Genomic DNA, 19,120 nt, shown 5'->3' with positions numbered 1-19,120 from the left:
TGGTTGCCGGGCGTGGGGGGGGGGGGACGGGGAGGGAGAAACCAGTTCAGTGCTCCCCGTCCCCTGCACCTCTTCGGAGCATCCTTCCTCCCCCAGCGCTAATGGGAAGGAGGGACAGCAGCGGGTCTGGCCAGCTGCGCCGTAATATTTACGATGTCAGGTGTGGCTGGTTGAGCCAGCCTGTTTTGGGGACGGAATAAGGGGGCCAAAGGCCAAAAATGGAGTCAAGGCATAGGTGAATGTTGGTTGATACCAGTGTGGCGTACTATTTTCAGAGGCGCCCTACACGCCCAAAGACCTTCGATTGCAGACTCCTTCCAAAATAATATGTACACGACACCTGGGCAAATACCTTTTAGCCGATCCTGGGCGTTCTTGATAATACTTAACGGTTCATATAGTGGTTTATGGCGTTCACGTAAATTAACTCTCTTGATTCTGCCTGGCATCATGGCGAGGGAAACAAGGTAGACATCTTACAGGTTTTACTCCCGCCTTGGGAGCAGTTTCCTCATAATTACAGCTCTAGCTAGGACATTCTGTATTGCAGGAAATTTGCCTTTTATCCTATTAGAGACCCATTACCCATTAGAGACCCAACTACTCCTCCTCTTGCTCAAAGGTTCGTGCTCTGCGCTCAAGGACTGCGTTTCGGTGTCTGTTTCTCGTTGTTCATTTGCTCAATTTTCTTACTCTTGCCTAATTTTCTGTTTTTTTTTCTTTTTTTTAATTCCTGGAAGATTTCACACATAAAATACAGAGGGGTATCTAACCAATCCGTGATTAAGATTTACAGATGTAATTATTTTGCCGAATTTACTTCAGATCCTCTTTTTAATTTAAAAGAACTAAAATTGCAAAATATGGAGGTGCTCTCAGTTCCTGCCCCTCCTTCCGTAGAGGTTGTCACCGTGTTTAGGTTTGTGTATATCATTCCCTTGCATATTTTATACTTTGATCACGGTGGATCCATAAACAATATATAGTGTTGTGTGTTTTAAACTTTAATGGTATTAAACAATGTGTCTTTTTGCAACTTGCTTTTTTCAATCAGCATCACATTTTCAGACTTACATATGAATAAATTGGATAATTGTGTTTGGTTCATTCATTTTAATTGCTGGTATAGAATTCTGTTGTATGAATATACCATAATTTACTTATCCGTTTTCCTGTTGATGGGCTTTGTTTATGGTTTTTGACTCTAAAAAAAGAATCCTGCAATAAACATTTTTGTACTTGTCTGCTTTGTGCACACATTTGGAAGTTTCTCGAGAAAATACACCTAGTGGTGGATTTGCTCTATACTAGGAAATATGCATCTTCAACGTAACTAAATATCACAGAAGCTCTCAAAATGGTTGCACTAATTTTCACTCTCACTGGTATTGAGTGAGGACACCATTTGTCACACCCTTGCTAACACTGTATGTTACCTGACTTTTACATTTTTGCCTTCTCTTTACTGACCAGCTTCCTTATAACTTTAGCTTGCAGCTAAATTTGCTTGCACCCACCTTGGCTTCTGCTCTAGCCCTGTGTCAGCCTATGGGTTCATCTCTCACAGTTAACTGGCTCAGTCTTTAGCTCATTTGGTTCTCATAAGATTAATTCCAGTAAACATTTATTTTGTACCTAATGTATCAGTTCCAATGGTTGATGTAAGATAATTCCATGGTATGTTAGATGTACCTCTCTAATAGCAGGTGAGGTGATTTAATTACTTTTTTTGCATATGATGAACGATTTTTTAAAAATCTTTCCTCTAATGTAATATTTGATACTTTCAAAATATGTAACATATGTGCACGTTGTGAAGCAAAACAATAAAATGAACACCTATCAACCCACCACTCAATCCAAGAATCAAAATGATCAATCCAGGAATCAAAATGACCGATATTGAATGTGCTCACCTCCAGAGTGACTACTATCCTAAATTGTGTTGTGTCATTCCTTGTTTTTTTTAAAAACAATTTTATCAGATATGTATACATCCCTCAACAATGTATTGTGTCGTTTCTATTGTTTTTGAATTTAAAAAAAGAATACTGGATACAGCTTTCTGGGTCTTGCTTATTTCACTCAATGTTATGTTTCTAAGAGTCACTGATATTCAGTATAGATATGTCATTAATTTTCACAGCTGTGTAATATTCTGTGGGTGAATATAACACAGTGTATGCGTTCTTCTGTTGATGAACATTTTGGTTGTTTCTAGGTTTTGCTATTTTGAAGATTCTTGTACATATCTTCTGGTACATAGTTGCAAGAATTTCTCTACTTTTCACACTGGGGTATATGACCTCTGGGGAAGTAATAAAGATTTTCTGAGGAGTACTTGGGCACAGGTAATATTAATGAATCAATTTGTGATCATTAAATTCCATGTGTACCCTTTGGTAAAACTGGTAATGCCTGAAGCCTGTGACAGAAACTTCCTCCTGGTTCTACTTTCCCACCTTCCCTCTCACAGTAGCACTTCTGCCTTAAATTAGGAATGCATAGCGCTCACCCATATGGAATCTTACCAGGGTAGTGTCCCAGTTGAAAAACTGTCCATGGAAAACAAAAGGCTAATCTAAAATACATGGAGCTATAGTGTTAGGAAACACCTCTTTTAATCCAGACACTTCCCATCTCCTCAAGAGCTGCATTTCCAATAAAATGTAACTTTTATGTTTAATTATCAGCATATATACTAGTTATTTTTTGATCAACTCTGTGCTGTAATAATTATGACATTTTAAACCAATGATATGTCAGTTTTAAAATGTCACTGTGATACTCTAGAAATTCATCCTTTGCAATCATTTAAACTTGGGGCTGAAATTTTTTAGATGTCATTTTAAAGTGTGAAGAATATGTAATTTTTAAAGCGTTGTGGTTTGTGAGTAAAAAAATATTGGAATACCACTGTGGTAAGCTATTTGCTGGAAGTGGAATTGCTGCGTTATGGGGTATGAATGTTCAACTTTACAAAATGATACCAAATTGTTTTCCAAAGTGGTTGTACCAGCTTATACTTTGGCAGGCAGTTTTGTCAATTTATATACTTTGATTAGCAGTGTGTAAGAGTTATAGTTGACCTATATTCTCTGCAACACTTACTACTTTTAGACTTCTTAATATTTATCACATATGAAGTGATGTGCATTGTGGTTTTAATTTGTATTTCTTGATTGTTAATGAGTTTTAGCATCTTTTCATTTGTCTGTGAACCATCTGTCCTTTTTGTTCACCAAAAAAATACCTCGTCATATCTTTTACCCATTTTTCTGTTGGGCTGTCTTTTAAAATAAACTGGTAACATCGATCCTTTATTGAGTATACATGTTGTAAATTTCTTCTAGTTCATGGTCTGTCTTTTTGCACTTCATGGTGTATTTTGCTGAACAGAAGTTCTTAATTTTAATGTAATCTAATTGGAAACTTTCCCTGCCCTGGGATTATAAAGTCATTCTCCTGTGTTTCTCTTTAGAAGTTTTTAAATGACGCCTTTCACATTTAAGTTCATAATCCATCTGGTACTGATTTTTGTATATGGTGTGAGGTAATGATCCACATTCATTTTTTCCCCCCATGTGGCTACAATTGACCTCACTCCGTGTATTGAATTGGCCCTCTGTTCACTAGTGATCTGCTGAACAACAACAACAAAAAGTTTGGTAGCATTTATCTGTGAGATCATTTGTATCTAATTTTTTTGTGTGTAGAGGACTGTAAATTGTTGATAATTAGCAATTGAATAGTAATAGGACTTCAGGTTTTCCATTTCTTTTAGTCAGTTTTGGTAAATTTTATTTATTTATTTATTTATTGCGGTACGCAGGCCTCTCACTGTTGTGGCCTCTCCCATTGCGGAGCACAGACTCCGGACGCGCAGGCTCAGCGGCCATGGCTCACGGGCCCAGCCGCTCCGCGGCATGTGGGATCTTCCCAGACTGGGGCACGAACCTGTGTCCCCTGCATCGGCAGGTGGACTCTCAACCACTGCGCCACCAGGGAAGCCCTATTTATTTATTTTTTAAAATTTATTGGCATCAGGTTCATGGTATTGTCTTAATTCTCTTTAATCTCTTTTACTTGTAGTTATGTTCCCTTTTCTCATTTTGAATATTATTTGTGTGCGACTTTTTTTTTTTAATTTTGCCAGAAGTTTGTCTATTAATCTTGCCAGAGGATGAATTTTTGGCCTAATTTGTTCTATTATATTTTTGTTTTTTAGTTCATTGATTTTTTTTCTCCTTTATGATTTCCTTCCTTTTCCTTCTTTGAGTTTATTGTTTATTATTTTTCTAACTTAAATTGCATGATTAACTTACTAATTTTCAGTCATTCCTGTTTCCTACTACAAACATGTAAAGCTATACGCTTCCTCACAGTTCATTTTTGCTTTATGTAACATGGTTTAATTTATGGTATTTTCATTAACTTTTAAATTTAAGTATTATTAAAATTCCTGTTTTGATTTCTTCTCTGACTTATGTGTTTTAAAGTTTTCTTTAAAATATGCTTTAAAATTTCCAAATGTTTCTTCATTAACATTTTTCCTTTTCATTCATTTCTTAATTGTGTTGTCAGAGAATGTATTGTATATTTCATCTTTCTAAAAACATTTGTTTGCCCTTGCTTTATGGCCTTGTACATAGGGAATTGTGATAACTATTCTGTGTGTACTTGTGAAGAGTATGTATTCTCTAGTTGTTATGTATGTGTTAGATCAGGCTTGTAAATTGTGTTGTTCAGATTGTCTATATTAATTTTCAGTTGTTTGACCTATCATGAGAGAGATGTAGTCTTCCACTGTTACCTTCTAACAGACTTCCTGTAGTTCTAACAGTTTTTCTTTTTATGTATTTTGAGACTATTTGATTAGATACATGCAAGCCAAACATTGTTTTCCTAGTGGGTTGAACCTTTTATGTTATGTTGTGGTTCTCTCCATGCTTAATTTTGGTTTTTGTCTTAGGGTCTGTTTGGTCTATCCCACCTTTCTTTTGGTGGTAATTTACCTGGAATAACCTTTTTCTTCATTTTCATGTCACTTTTCTTATGTCCTTAGATTTTAGGTATCTCTTATGAAGAATATATTACTAGATTTTTCTTTTAATCCAGTCAGGTAATTTATGATTTTTAATTGGTACTTTTAGAAGTTAGTTCAGGTGTCTTGGTGGTCAACTCATTTTTTTTTAAAAATTATTTTTATTTTACCCTTGTTCTTGAGGATAATTTTGATGGGTATACAGTTCTAGGTTGATGCTTTATTTTCTGTTTATATGGTAAATATATTATTCTACATACAAAGTTGTCTGCTGCCAGTTTTATTTATGGTAATTTGAAGAAAATATTTTTGTTCTGGCTGCATTGGATTTTCTGTCTTTGGTTTACATCTTCACTTATAAGTCTAGATGATTATTACTTTTTATTTATCCTATTTTGGATACATGTGTTTCCTGATTCAGAATTTTGTCTTCATGAGGTCTAGAAGATTCTGAGCCTTGTGTCCTTTAAATACTTTCTCTCTGATTTTATCTATTTTCTCCTTCCGGAAATTTAACTGGATATATATGTATTAGACTGTTTCCAGATCACTTTTCATCTTTCATATTTTTCATTTCCTTGTATCTTTGCCAGAACTTAAATTGCTGGGTAATTTCATGAGGCATATGTTCTTGTTCATCAGTTTTTCTCTTCACCTGTGCCTGATCATCTGTTTGACCCATGTGTTTTATTTTCCTTTACTTTTAACAATTATATTTTTAGTTTCTTAAAGTATCACTCGGTTCTTTTTTAGCTATACCCAGTCATTTTTTATAGTCTCATGTTTCTTGCTCATTTTTTTGAATCTATGTTGTGTAGACTGGCAATCCCAATGTTTGATGTCCTCAGGGGTCTAAATTTATTGCTTGTTTTTTCTGTTGCCTTTCTTATGGTGGATTGTCACCTCCTGTGCTTAGAGATTTTCAATTATGAACTCTTGATTGATTGATCTTTCTCTGTGGGAATTTTGAGAGTCTGATTTGGGGGTACTTTCCTTTTGATAGGATTTGTATTAGCTTTGGCTGGGAGCTTTACGTGGCACCAACCTTTCAGTTTTCTCACTTTGCTTCTGGCCCATGATCCCACTGTTGCTCTTGGCATTATGATTTACCATTGTTGACTGTCAGGTATAGTTTCTAGCTACAGGTTTGTTGCTTTGGGGGGAAAGGGTGGTTTTAAATGTTGGCTATTTCTATGAGCTCGGCAAAATTTTAAAAATCTAGCATCCACTTTGTTTTGCAGTCATGGAGTGCCCCATTAGTTCATCATAATTGATGGGCTCAGAAGTCCTTTACATTAGTATTTAATTTTTGTAGTATATTCATTTTAGTATGTGTTAGGAAAAACAATTCTGTCCTACCAAACTTAAGATTTCTTGGTGGTAACAAACTTTCTATTAAAACAAGTTTACGTCTAAGTTAAAATTTGAGTTAGTCTAAATAAAAATATTAAATAGGTAACAGTACAGTTGACAAGTGGGTTTGGCAAAGTTTTCTACTTTGGGGTATGCAAATTAAAAATTTGGGAAGCACTGAGATATGGAATCAAGATGAGTAGGGCACAGTGTGCCCTCTGGACATAGTGAACCTACAGAGAGAAACCTGTAATGACCAAACAGTATAAAAATTGCTGTCAAAAAGATATGAGCAGGGTGCTCGGGGCTTACAGAGAAGCGGTGCAAAAATAAACTTAGTGGTAGTGAGAAGTTCAGGAAATGCTTCCTGGAATCGAGTATTAAGGACTGGTAGGCATTGTGGTTGCAGAATAAGGTTTGTTTAGAAGTGACAAGCAGCTGAGTATGACTGGCTTCTACGTTGCAGGTCATGGAGTGACTAGAGAAATGCAGGAACAGGATCACAAAAGGCCTTCTGTGCTATAGTAAGGAGTTTGGACTTTATCCTGAAGTTGATGAGAAGCTTCTGAATTATTTTAAGCAGTGAAGTGTTATGATCAGAGTTTTACGGGATGCCAAGATTGAAGGCAAGTCACCAGTTAGGAGACTGCTTGTTTAAGTAGTTCAGAGGAGAAAAGTTGGAGCTGCAACCAAGGCATTGGCAGTGGACATGAAGAGGAGTATGTGTGCTAATTTTGGATTCCTTAGAGGAGTCGAAAGGACAGGACTTCATGGTCAGGTTGATTAGGAATGTTGAAGGAGACTGGGAGAGTCTAGACTGACCTCCAGATTTCTGGTTTGGGTAACCAGGTGGCATGTAGAGCAATTGACTGGTAACATACAGAAAGAGGAAAGAACTTGGTTTCATTTGTTCTTGAGGAAAAAGATAAGTTTGTTTTTGAACTTACTGAATCTGAGAGGCTTGCGGGACATCTTGGTTAAGACCCAGTAGCAGTTGACAGGGAGGGTCTAGAAGTCATGAGATGCAACCCAGCCTGGAGAGATTTGAGAGTCTTCAGCATTTGGACATGTCACCTGTGGTTTGCTACAGTGAGTATGAGGTAATTTAAAGTAGTACACAGATAAAAAAAATAGTTAGGAATTTAACGTGTCTGAAAAACGTAAGCTGTATTTCAAACCTATAATATCATGGATATTATCACTTAGACCAGGTGAGCCCCAAAAGAAGAGAATATTAAGTAAATAAAATATATGGGATCTGTGGAAGTGGCAAAAATTGTGGTGAAGCTATGCAAATGACGGAAGTTCAGAAAGTGCTGTTTTAAGCCACGGGTATGGTGGATAAGGTCACCCAAGGAGAGAGTGAGCGTGAGAAGAAAAGAGAGTTGACATTTGGGTGGCGGGGAATGGAGAAGAAGAGCCATGGTGACTGAGGAAGAGCAGCCAGAAGAATAGGAGGAGGACCAGGAGAAGACGGTCTTTGGAGTCCACATGAAGAGTTCTGAGAAGGAGGAAGTGGTCAACAGCGTCAAGTAAGTTGTAAGCTGAAAAGTGCTCTTTGGAATTAGCAATTAAGGGAGACCATTTAGTTAGAGGCATCCAAATAGCGGATTAAAAAAACATTCATCTAATACCTTAATGATAGCTGATATTTGTAGCGTCTCCTATACACTGTGTGCTATGAAAAGCACTTTAAATGTGTTAATGGATTAATCAGATCGGTAGGATTGCTGTCCTCATTTGATTAAGTGAGGAAACTGAAGCCTACAGAGGTTAAGTAACTTGTCCAAGGTCACACACTCAGGAAATGGAGCCAGGATTCAAGCCCAGGCAGTCTGGTTGCAGAGTCTATGCTCTTAACCACTATGCCGCATCGCCTCTCTGGTTAAAACAAAACAGAAAATAAAAATAACACCAATGTCGTAATTACGGTACAGTTGGTGTAGGGCACGGTATCAGTGAGATGTGCCAGGCTGTGACTGACCAGCATGGTGTCACAGTGGCTCAGTCTGCCAGGTATGAGCGTGTTAATTGTATTGTAACTGATGCCACGATGGTGATGTGTGGGCTGTGACAGACCGTTCTTGGCTCTTTCTGTATTTATATACAAAAAACATTTGCAAGACAAATGAGTTTAAAAGTGTATATATTTCCCAGAATAGCATATGTCCCATATTATGTGCCATACTTTGGGTGCTAAAATGTCTTCATATTTTTTCCAGTCATTGTTTACTTTTGGAGTTAAATTCTCTAAACTCTGGAAGTATTGTTCATCCAGCACAAGTCAGGTTCCAGACATTGCAGATATCCAGTCTACTGGAAAAGGTCGCTAATGGCTTTATTGAAGCAGCTTCCCTTAAATGGTGGAAGTGGAAACCCAATATTAGGAAAGTGAAAGTAAACGAGTATGGAGGATTTGAATGGCAGAAAAGGAAGAATCTTGATGAGGTTGAAGAATGTGGTAGGAGATAGGGAAACGTAAGTCGTAATGATTCCTGGGTGTGGTTGGAGAGGAGCTAATCAGAGTTAAAGATTTAAAAACCGGTTTAGACCTGGACAGTGGTCCAAGGTGTGGCCTTGTGAAGGAAGAGCCTAGGTGAGGTGGGCCGCGAATTTTCATTTTAGTTGAGAAGGTGGTTGCACTGCAAGGCTAGAGTCCTGAAGGGTTGTCCACATGGACGTTGGTGTGGCTGGAATGATGATTGGAGGAAAGAGGCGAACACTGTGAACTAGTTGCCTGTGTTCTTAAACCTGACAACAGCCAGGAGGCAGCTAGACGGTAGTGACAACGAAACGTAGATCTAGTGAAATAGTGTTTGAGAGGAAACTGGAATCAGAAGACCTAGGTTTGAATCCTGCCTAGCTCGGTGACCTTGAGCAGATTACTTAGTTTTGCTATGCATGTTTTCCATCTGTACAGTGACTGTGATAGTAATTGGGCCTGCAAAGAATTGATGTGAGGATCAGTGAGATGGTTCGTGTAAAACGCCTGGTACAACATAGGACAAATGATACCGGCAGTTTGCTAGGAAGGTGGTCATTGGTCTTCACTTCTGATATTGTGAGGTTGTTGTACAGCAAATTGGGCATAAGAGGAAGGATTGCTTAAAGAAACAGATGTGTTTTCCAAGGACTGATGGTGGTCTTGCTTGGGAAAAAAGAAACTTGGTTTATCATAACAGTAGTGGGATAATAGTCATGAAGTGAACAGGTATAAAAAATGGTGTTAATGGTGGTGCTGGTGATGATAGGAAAAGAAAGCCACTACTTGGGCAAGAGTTACAAGTAATAAAATGCTGCATTTTCCAGTGACATTTAGGTTTTGTAGCTATTCACTGATAGCTATACATTTTTGTTATTGAACTTTCTTCAGGGGACTACACTTTAGTCTGAAACTCTAGCGCTAATTCCCCGTCCCCCCACTGAAGTACTTGTTTTAAGAGCATGATCGCTGATAATGTAAAGGGGCGTTGCCGTGCTGCTGTAGCTGTTGTGAGAGCGTTAGGAGCAGCGATTGCTGGGAGGATGGCAGGTCTGGATGCGGCTGTGAGGGGTTAGGAGGCTACATACTCTCCCTGTTCCACTTCAGTTCTGCCCCTTTGCCGGAGACAGACACACACACTGAGGCATGGATAGGAGAATATGAACAGCTGAGAGGACACCGTTTTCTCAGTGCAGTCAGGGTTTAGTTCCAGCCAGGAGGTTGAGAATGTGGCAGAGTTTCTGTATGATGAAACAGCATATTTCACAGAGGCAGTAAAAGCAGTTGGGGTAAAAGGGCAGCAGTGGAAGGATCTTTCGTTCATTCATCTAGGCACATACAAAGATGAATAAGATGCCCTTACTTATCTTCCATCTAAAAGAGACATGTAAACAGTTAAATTCAGGGTAGAGATGGTGCTTCTTTGAACCTGACAAAAAGAAGAAATAGATTAAACTGATACTCGAGGAGAGTCAAGGGGAAAGACTAGCAAATGAGGATGAGAATCTTCCAGAGCTCAATGTTCTCATTAGAGTTATTTCCTTGGGGTGTAAGTTCCAGGTGTTTTTCAGATATACTATAGAAGCTAGGAAAACTGCTTCTCATATCATCTCAAATGATTTGATTATTGATTTGGGTTTTGTTGTGTCCTTAGGAGGGTGCACCATGGACGATTTTGCCCTGGGAAATTTCCCTGTAGCAGATTATGCCTTGTTAGAAGAGTGCCCTTATGTGGATGATTGTGTCTTTGCCTCCGAATTTATGTCCAATGATTATGTTCGTGTGACTCAACTTTACTGTGACGGGGTGGTAAGTAGATTTCTTAACTTTTTTTTTTTTTTTTTTTTTTTTTAACACCTATGTGGATGATTGTGTCTTTGCCTCCGAATTTATGTCCAATGATTATGTTCGTGTGACTCAACTTTACTGTGACGGGGTGGTAGGTAGTTTTTTTTTTTTTTTTTTTTTTTTTTTTTTTTTTTAACACCGTATGGCATGCGGGATCTTAGTTTTCTGACCAGGGGATTACACCCGTGCCCTCTGCAGTGGAAGTGCAGTCTTAACTACTGGACCGCCAGGGAAGTCCCCTTAACTTTTTGTTTTTAACATTATGTATTCTTAAAGGTTTATTTTTTTTAAAAATTGAGGTATAATTGACATATGACATTAGTTTCAGATGTACAACATAAGGATTCAATATATATATATATCGTGAGATCAGCACAATAAGTTGAGTTAACGTCCATTACCATACATAGTTATACTTTTTTTTTCCTTCTTATGAGAACCTTTAAGATTTACTTCTTGAAGGTTTTGTGGTATAGAGCTATCAGAGTAAAGATATTTTTGTGCTACACGAGATTTGATAGGGAGATATGTGTGGCTTTTGAAGAGGTCATTTCAGACGGAGAAGTAAGCAGTGCCTCAACAAGGAGAATGTGCAGTGCTGGTGAAAGCTTGTTTTCTGACTGGAGATGAGACTAAAGGCTCTCAGGGAGAGCCATAGAAACAGACTTGGGGAAACACTGAAAAAGGCCAAAAGACTCATTGGTTGAAGATGTTGTATTCAAAGTGTGAAAGTAAATGTACTGTAAGTTTTTAGTTTAGTATTGATAACCCTTACATTAAAAATCAAGAACTGTTACTTTTCATTTACCAGATACAAGTCAAAAGAATTTTTTTCTTTTTCAGGGTAGACAGTATAAAGATTATACCCAAAGTGAGGGAAACTTAGGTGAGTACTTTGGTATTTTAATTTTAATTTGTTGAAACAGCTATCAAGGGAGGTTCATGCATTCACATCAACATAACAGACTTATTATACATCTTTACAAAGTTTAATCTTTATTATCCTTTTTAACTAGAAATTAAAAAACCTTTCTTTGTTAAAATAGAGTTTTAGTTAACACTTAGATATTCTTAACATCTGACAGATTAAAATATTTCATCCATTCATTTCTTACCTTTCCATATCCATTTTTGTCTTTTCCCTTGACAGTGTTGATTCATTCCAAAATGAGGCACAAAATATTAATTTAAAACTTTTTCTTTTTAATTAAGAGTTTGATATCTGCACTATGTGGTGTAGTAAACCTATTTCTATCCTGCAAGATTACTGTGATGCCATTAAAATACACGTCTTCTGGCCACTTCTGTTTCAGCGTCAACACAGTTCTGTAATATCACGGTTGCATCCCTGTGTGGAGGCGAAGTAAGTTACTGCTTGTTAACCCATTTTGTATGAACAGTGGTGAGTGTGTTGCCCAGTACGGAGGAATGCCAAGTGCAATGGAGGGCTTATGTCGCATTCTTGTATACTGTTCAACTCTACTTTTGTTTAATAGAGTGGAAAAGTTAATACTTGAGATTTGGATATAAATGAATAATCATGATAACATTATAATGAATGAAACTCTGAAGAGCGTTAGATGGTACATTTGAAGCTGAGTAAGGAAAAATTAATATGCTTGTTTATAAATACCAGTATTATAGTACAGAAGAAGGAAAAAAGTGTAGTATTTTGTCTACCTAATAAACAATTTATTATTACCTAGAGTGAAGTAAGAGAACTTAATTTTATTCATATAGTTTAAATTGAGGTATAACATGTAGTTAAGTGTAAGATTCAATGAATTTTATGTATGAGACCCTAATCTTTTAAAAAATAAATCTGTCTTTAAGCAGTTCTCATGCTTCTGAGATAAGTTTGAAGAAATTACAGCATCTTGAGTTGATGGAAGATATTGTGGATTTGGCAAAGAAGGCTGCGGTAAGTGATAGAATGTGTTCCCTTTCCGCATTTCAAGAATATAGATATTTATATGGTATTAGGCCCATGTTACTAATTTATAGTGACTAATGGGTAATGGTTAACCTGAGCTTATTCTGCTATCCATGAGTTTGTGCTGTGTATTTGAGGGATCAGGTAGATGGCTGTTTTCGTGGTTCTGACATGACATGATGAGAACCAGGCCTGCTCCTTGCCGTTAACAAATAGACATTAGAATTTGTCACAAATGGAAGTGTGCACCTGGTTCACAGAAACCTTTGCCGCAGATTCGGAAAGTGATGGGTCCTATCTTGTAACGTAAAATCATGCCACTGTTAGCACCACCACAACAAATATTTTTTCTTTGGGGTAAACTTTATCATGTCAGGTTTGAGGAGGTATCCCTGTACTACACTGAGGGATTTTTTTCCCTTGAAAGCCGTTTAATAATTTTTCTCATTTCAGTTGGTTATGGAGCCAAGTGTTTTTCTTGATAATTCTGATTGCAAACTTAAATTTAGAAAGGGCATTCTGATATTTATTTCCTGCAGATTAATCCTTTGCAGCAACTTATATCAGCCAGTGTAATTTTTAAAAAATTTTATTTATTTTATTTATTTATTTTTGGCTGCCTTGGGTCTTCGTTGCTGTGCGCGGGCTTTCTCTGGTTGTGGAGAGCGGGGGCTACTCTTCGTTGCGGTGTGCGGGGCTTCTCATTGCAGTGGCTTCTCTTGTTGCGGAGCACGGGCTCAGTGGTTGTGGTGCACGGGCTTCAGCAGTTATGGCTTGCGGGCTCCAGAGCGCAGGCTCAGCAGTTGTGGCGTGCAGGCTCAGCAGCTCCATGGCATGTGGGATCCTCCCTGACCAGGGTTTGAACCTGTGTCCCCCGCATTGGCAGGTGGACTCCCAACCACTGTGCCACCAGGGAAGCTCAGCCAATGTAATTGTATAAAAAAATTTAGGTGTAATGAACCATACATCTGAAAGTTTAAAATCTGTACATCTAAAAGTTAAACTAAATCATTTTATTATTAGAACCCTGTGTAAGACTATTTCTGACTTGTTTTAGGGTCCTTAAGAGGTAAATTGGGCATGAAAGTGCCGTAGAAAGTGGACTACTATGTACATAGAATAGTATTCCTAAAATGTAGAATTTTTTTTTCCACTAGAAAATTAAAGTATGATTGGCCGAATAAGGAAAAAAATGTTTTGTCTTTTCTGTTTTGCAGAATGATTCATTCTTTATTGGAGGCTTATTGAGAATTGGTTATAAAATAGAAAATGTAAGTGTTAACGTGGGAATACGATACAACCACTTTGAATAAGTGGCAGTTTTCTCACTTCTCATTGCCCCCTGTATCAATACTAGGCCCACTGAGTCAACATTTTATAGGTAGCATTTAGTAGTACTGATTTCTATATTTTGCCTAAGCAATCTCCTTGTTTGGGGGGTTTGCATTATTATCATTTTTTCCCCCATATATGTAGTGTAATTTTGAGCCTCTTTTACAAGTTGATTGTTTTTTCTCTTTTAGATTATTTACCTGGCATATGTTCTCTCCCAAATGAAGTTATTAGGCCCCTGGTATGAACATTTTTTGATACACAATTACTAGGTGATCTCCAGATACATTGTAGGATCTTAGCTCCCTGACCAGGGATTGAACCTGGGCCCTCAGCAGTAAGAGCACAGAGTCCTAACCACTGGACTGCCAGGAAATTCCAATAAACCAATTTTTAATGCTACTGGTGACATAAATATGTACATGTTTCCCTTAAACCTGACACCAGCGTTGATGACTTCATTATTTAATTTCTGAAATCTTTTCCGACACGAGAAGTATGAATTATACTTCTGTGAACTCTTGACCCTTCATGAAGGTCATTGCACTGAGTGCTTATTTGCCCAACCATGCCCTCCTCTTGTTGCCTATATGCTTATTCTTCTCTTTGCCACAGACCATTTAAAGTACATAGTCCCTTTCGTGAACCTTAATAGATACCGTTAATCTTAAGGTAAGGATGGAAGTCCCAGTTTAGGTGAAATCTGAGACCCCCTATTCACCTTGTGTTACCGTACTCTCCTGCTACCTAGGGCAGCCTCTGGCCAGGTTGTAGACCTCAACTTCCAGGTCTTTAATCATTGCAGCAGCATCCTGGGCTCTGAGGGTGGCCTGAGGTTACCTGAAGATATAACATATGTGAGTCTGTGGTCTCTGTTAACTTGTGTGTTGGGGTCTAGCTATTCTAGGTTGCATGCTACAGTAATGAAAACATGAGGTTGTACAAGTTGTGTAATAAGAGTCTGAAATACTATATAAGATAAATTTATAATGCCACATATAAACATAATTAATACACAAATCACATTTTTCATCCCTCTTTTTGAAACAGAAAATCTTGGCAATGGAAGAAGCTTTGAATTGGGTGAAATACACAGGCGATGTAACAATTTTACCTAGGTTAGGAGCAGTTGACAATTGTTGGCCTATGTTAAGTATTTTCTTTACTGAATGTAAGTATAAATGCTTTAAATTGTTACTTGACTCAGTTTTATAAAGGTATTATTTTGGAAAATAGAATGTGTAGCTGTGATTTCTTGTTTACCTTAGGATTTTAAAAAACGTTTTTCTCTTATGAGTAAAAGCCTGAATAAGAGAACTTTAAACCCTGTAGTTAATTTTATTCTGTATTTCCTGTCTTGATGATATCTGTGATGTTAATACCTTTTAAACATCCTAGCAAATGTATGCCATAAATTATTAATATATAATACCCAAAGAGACCACATTGGGGCTTATGTATTCTCATTCATAAGAGAAGTAACTGAGCTAAGATTATAATTTTCATTTCTCTGATGAATTTATTCTTATATATGATGAAGCTGCCTTATATATTTTTTACCTTGTGCAATATTTTTCTCTAAAATATTTGAGTGTTAGTGTTTTTTTTTGTTTGTTTGTTTGTTTTTTGTGGTACATGGGCCTCTCACTGTTGTGGCCTCTCCCGTTGCAGAGCACAGGCTCCGGACGCGCAGGCTCAGTGGCCATGGCTCATGGGCCCAGCCACTCCGTGGCATGTGGGATCTTCCCGGACCAGGGCACGAACCTGAGTCCCCTGCATCGGCAGGCGGACTCTCAACCACTGCGCCACCAGGGAAGCCCTAGTAGTGTTTTTATAGGGATCTTGAAACAGGAAGTATATGGCTCTTTAGTTGATAATGACTGATAATTTGCCATTTCCGTTTGCCATTTTGAGTAGAGGGCACATTTTGTACTCTTGACCTGAGTGTTAGAGAGAAATTAAGCTTAAATATGAAGACAGGTTTTTCTTTTTTTTAAAAAAATAAATTTATTTACTTATTTTTGGCTGCGTTGGTTAGTTGTGGGGAGAGGGGCTACTCTTTGTTGTGGTGTGCAGGCTTCTCATTATGGTGGCTTCTCTTGTTGCAGAACATGGGCTCTTGGCGTGCGGGCTTCCGTAGTTGTGGCACATGGGCTCAGTAGTTGTGGCGCATGGGCTTAGTTGCTCTGTAGCATGTCGGATTTTCTTGGACCAGGCCTCGAACCTGTGTCCCGTGCATTGGCAGGTGGATTCTTAAGCACTGTGCCACCAGGAAAGCCCCAAGACAGGTTTTCCTGAAGTTTATTGGACGGTGGGCTGTATTATGTTGATAGAGGTTGTTCTCTTCGTTGTTTTGGAAGCCTTTAATTATAGCCTAGATTTTATGGTGGAAGTAAAGGACCAGTATCATGTACTGGGCACCCATTTGGGCTCGTTTCTAGCTCTCTTTCTCTGTTCTCTCTTTTTATAATAGTTCTGCCAGGTAGATGCTGTGATCCTATTTTAGAAATGAGCAAACTTTGAAAGGTTAAGTGATATTTCTTTAGTCTATTAAGTAGTAGAACCTAGTTGAGAAGTCAGGTCTCTCTGATCTCAAAGTTCAGGTTTTTGTTCTATAATCTTAATCTGTCCCTTTAGTATTAGTTTACTTTATTTGGTCACCTTCCAAAATTCTTTTCTTCAGTCTTAAATTTTAGGTACTGCTTTTGCCTTGGAAGTGAATATGGCTAGAAGCGTAACTATAGTTTTGTTGCAATAAAATGTTTACCACTTAAAATCTTTTTTATAGAACAGCTTAAAATACAGAAAATGATATCTGATAAATTTTTAACATAAATTTTGGTTATTACCTACTGCATTTTAATTACTTTATTAAATTTTTATGAGAATAATGTTTCAAAAAATGTCAAATTTTAACATTCATGAGAGTCAAAATGTTGAATTAAGACATTTTAAATTCTTCATTTTTTTATATTAAACACATTTTAGAAAGTAGTTTCTCAGGTTTTTGTTTTCAGAAATTTTAGTTAAACTTCGTGCCAGGTACACCATAGCTTATAATGTTTGTTGAATTGACTTGAATAATTATGAGGCCTATTTGGAACGTGTTATGACAGAGCACTGTTAACTACAATTAGAACTAGAGTAGTAATAAACAAGATTTTTAAATGCTAGAAATAAAACAGATTAGGTTCTTAGCACGCAATGAATCTAATGTTTTCTGAAACATTTTATCAGCTGGTTATTAAAAATATATTGTTGATACATGTAAAAGATTATAAGAAACATTATTTAGAAAGTATAATATCTTGAACTTTACAGACTCAACTACGTAGCCTAAGAATTAGAACATTAACAATAGCAATTTGTTTTTTTTAAACAAATGTTCTCTCACTCTCTCCTAAAAATAAAATTTAGACAAGTATCACATTACTAAAGTTGTAACAGAAAACTGCAATTTGCTTGAAGAATTTAAAACTCAAAGTTGTGCGGAATGTCTAGAGGTGAGAATAAATATTTACTTGTAAGTATATTTTAAGATTTGCTTGTTAGAACTTTTATTAACACTCAGGGGAAAGTTCAGTAAAACTGCTGTCAATACACAAGGAACTACTATAAAATTTGATAACACGTTTGAGGGAAATTTTAAATAAATTTTGATTGGAATATTTTTTTTGGAAGAGGAAGCCATCTTGATCAGAATTTTCTAATGTTATAGATTTTAAGAGTTAATTGAAAATCGAAATTTGATTTTTTTAAAATTAAAAGGCTTTTAATTAGTTGAGGGAATATGATTTTTCTTTGCCACCAGCTTTATTGACATGTAATTCACATGCCATACAATTCACTCGTAGGAAATATGATTTTAACTAAATTTTTAAAAAGGGATTTAGGAAAATATTTAATATTCTACTTAATTCTCTAGCTAAAGCCATTGATATAATCCAGTAAATAATAGTTAATTTGTTTATTTTGAAAATTTGAAGGTTTGAGTTGAAAAGTTTTAGTTATATCTGTAGCATCTTTGATTTCATTTTTTGTTGTTTTTTTTTTGTTTTTATTTCATCCTTGCTATAGGTCACATCATTTTTTGCAGGGGGGGCAGTTAGTCTAATCAACAGTGCCTATATGTTATTGATTTATATATTATTTTTTAAGCACTCAGGTTTGTTGAATAACATCACATTTTCTAACCTAAAATTTAAATTCTACTTGGATCTTATTTCTTTTCTGCATATGCAGGCATGTCAAGGTCTGTTTAAAAGTTGGCCTGCCAAATACAGTACACAAGGGGTAAATTGTTAGTGTTATTCATAATGTGATGGCTTTGTTTACTTTTTAATATCCCTTTATCAAAGTTAGCGTTGAGTCATTAGAGACAGACAGGTTTCTTTAAATGTATATTCTAAAATGTTGGGTATTGAGGTCTCATTTTCTACCTAAGTAATCCCCCAGGTTGTTTCTGATATCTGAGATAGAAACCCAGAACCATTTTTCTGAAATATTGGGGTTACTGATTCTCTTTGCATTTAATTGATGGGTCTTCTTTTACCTTGATTTCTCAGCAAGGAGAACTAATGAAAATGAAAGGAAATGAAGAGTTTTCCAAAGAAAGATTTGATATAGCTATTATCTATTACACCAGAGCCATTGAATGTAGGTAAGAGCAAAATAGAACAATGAGACCCTTTTTATGTGGCAGATCAAGTTAGAATGCTAGTCATTAGGAAGAAACACAAGATGAGGAATTGGAGAATATCATCAGTTTGCTATGCAGAATATATTTTCTCACCCGTAGGTATTAGAAGCATGAGATGACCTGAGTAGATGAACTTACTAATCAAGTTGTATAACTCAAGTGAATCAGACGACATTGTAAATTTGCTACCCTGCCCCACTTTGTTCCCAAGCTTTCCAGTACAGAGTCATCTGTTCTTTCTTGGTCTTGTTTTCCCTTCCACTAATTCCTTCCAAATTATTAACTGATAACAAAGGGTTAGTTACTAGTACTTAAGATGTCACCCATTCAGGGATTTGTGCTTTCTATTAGGGAATTTTTAAAGGGTAATAGTTGGAATTGTTGAGAGAATGCATGTGTTCTCTCTGCCTCATCTTCTGTTTGCTCAGC

At 36.8% G+C, this 19,120-nt stretch overlaps 1 protein-coding gene across 1 annotated transcript in view; it reads left to right on the top strand.

Annotated features, from left to right (window-relative positions):
* The window catches only part of TTC3 (tetratricopeptide repeat domain 3), a 140,983-nt gene that overhangs the window by 945 nt on the left and 120,918 nt on the right, over nucleotides 1-19,120 (top strand). The window contains exons 2-10 of the mRNA XM_007470490.1: nucleotides 5,580-5,582; nucleotides 10,537-10,688; nucleotides 11,571-11,613; nucleotides 11,940-12,090; nucleotides 12,561-12,648; nucleotides 13,878-13,931; nucleotides 15,043-15,163; nucleotides 17,410-17,495; nucleotides 18,558-18,652. Of these exons, the coding sequence (XP_007470552.1) occupies nucleotides 10,545-10,688; nucleotides 11,571-11,613; nucleotides 11,940-12,090; nucleotides 12,561-12,648; nucleotides 13,878-13,931; nucleotides 15,043-15,163; nucleotides 17,410-17,495; nucleotides 18,558-18,652 (782 nt within the window). The 5' untranslated portion in view covers nucleotides 5,580-5,582; nucleotides 10,537-10,544. The remainder of the gene's footprint in view (nucleotides 1-5,579; nucleotides 5,583-10,536; nucleotides 10,689-11,570; nucleotides 11,614-11,939; nucleotides 12,091-12,560; nucleotides 12,649-13,877; nucleotides 13,932-15,042; nucleotides 15,164-17,409; nucleotides 17,496-18,557; nucleotides 18,653-19,120) is intronic.

The sequence above is a fragment of the Lipotes vexillifer genome, unplaced genomic scaffold (assembly GCF_000442215.2).
Source record: "Lipotes vexillifer unplaced genomic scaffold, Lipotes_vexillifer_v1.1 scaffold402, whole genome shotgun sequence".
NCBI classification, from domain to species: Eukaryota; Metazoa; Chordata; class Mammalia; order Artiodactyla; family Lipotidae; genus Lipotes; species Lipotes vexillifer.
This window is presented reverse-complemented; position numbering and strand designations above follow the sequence as displayed.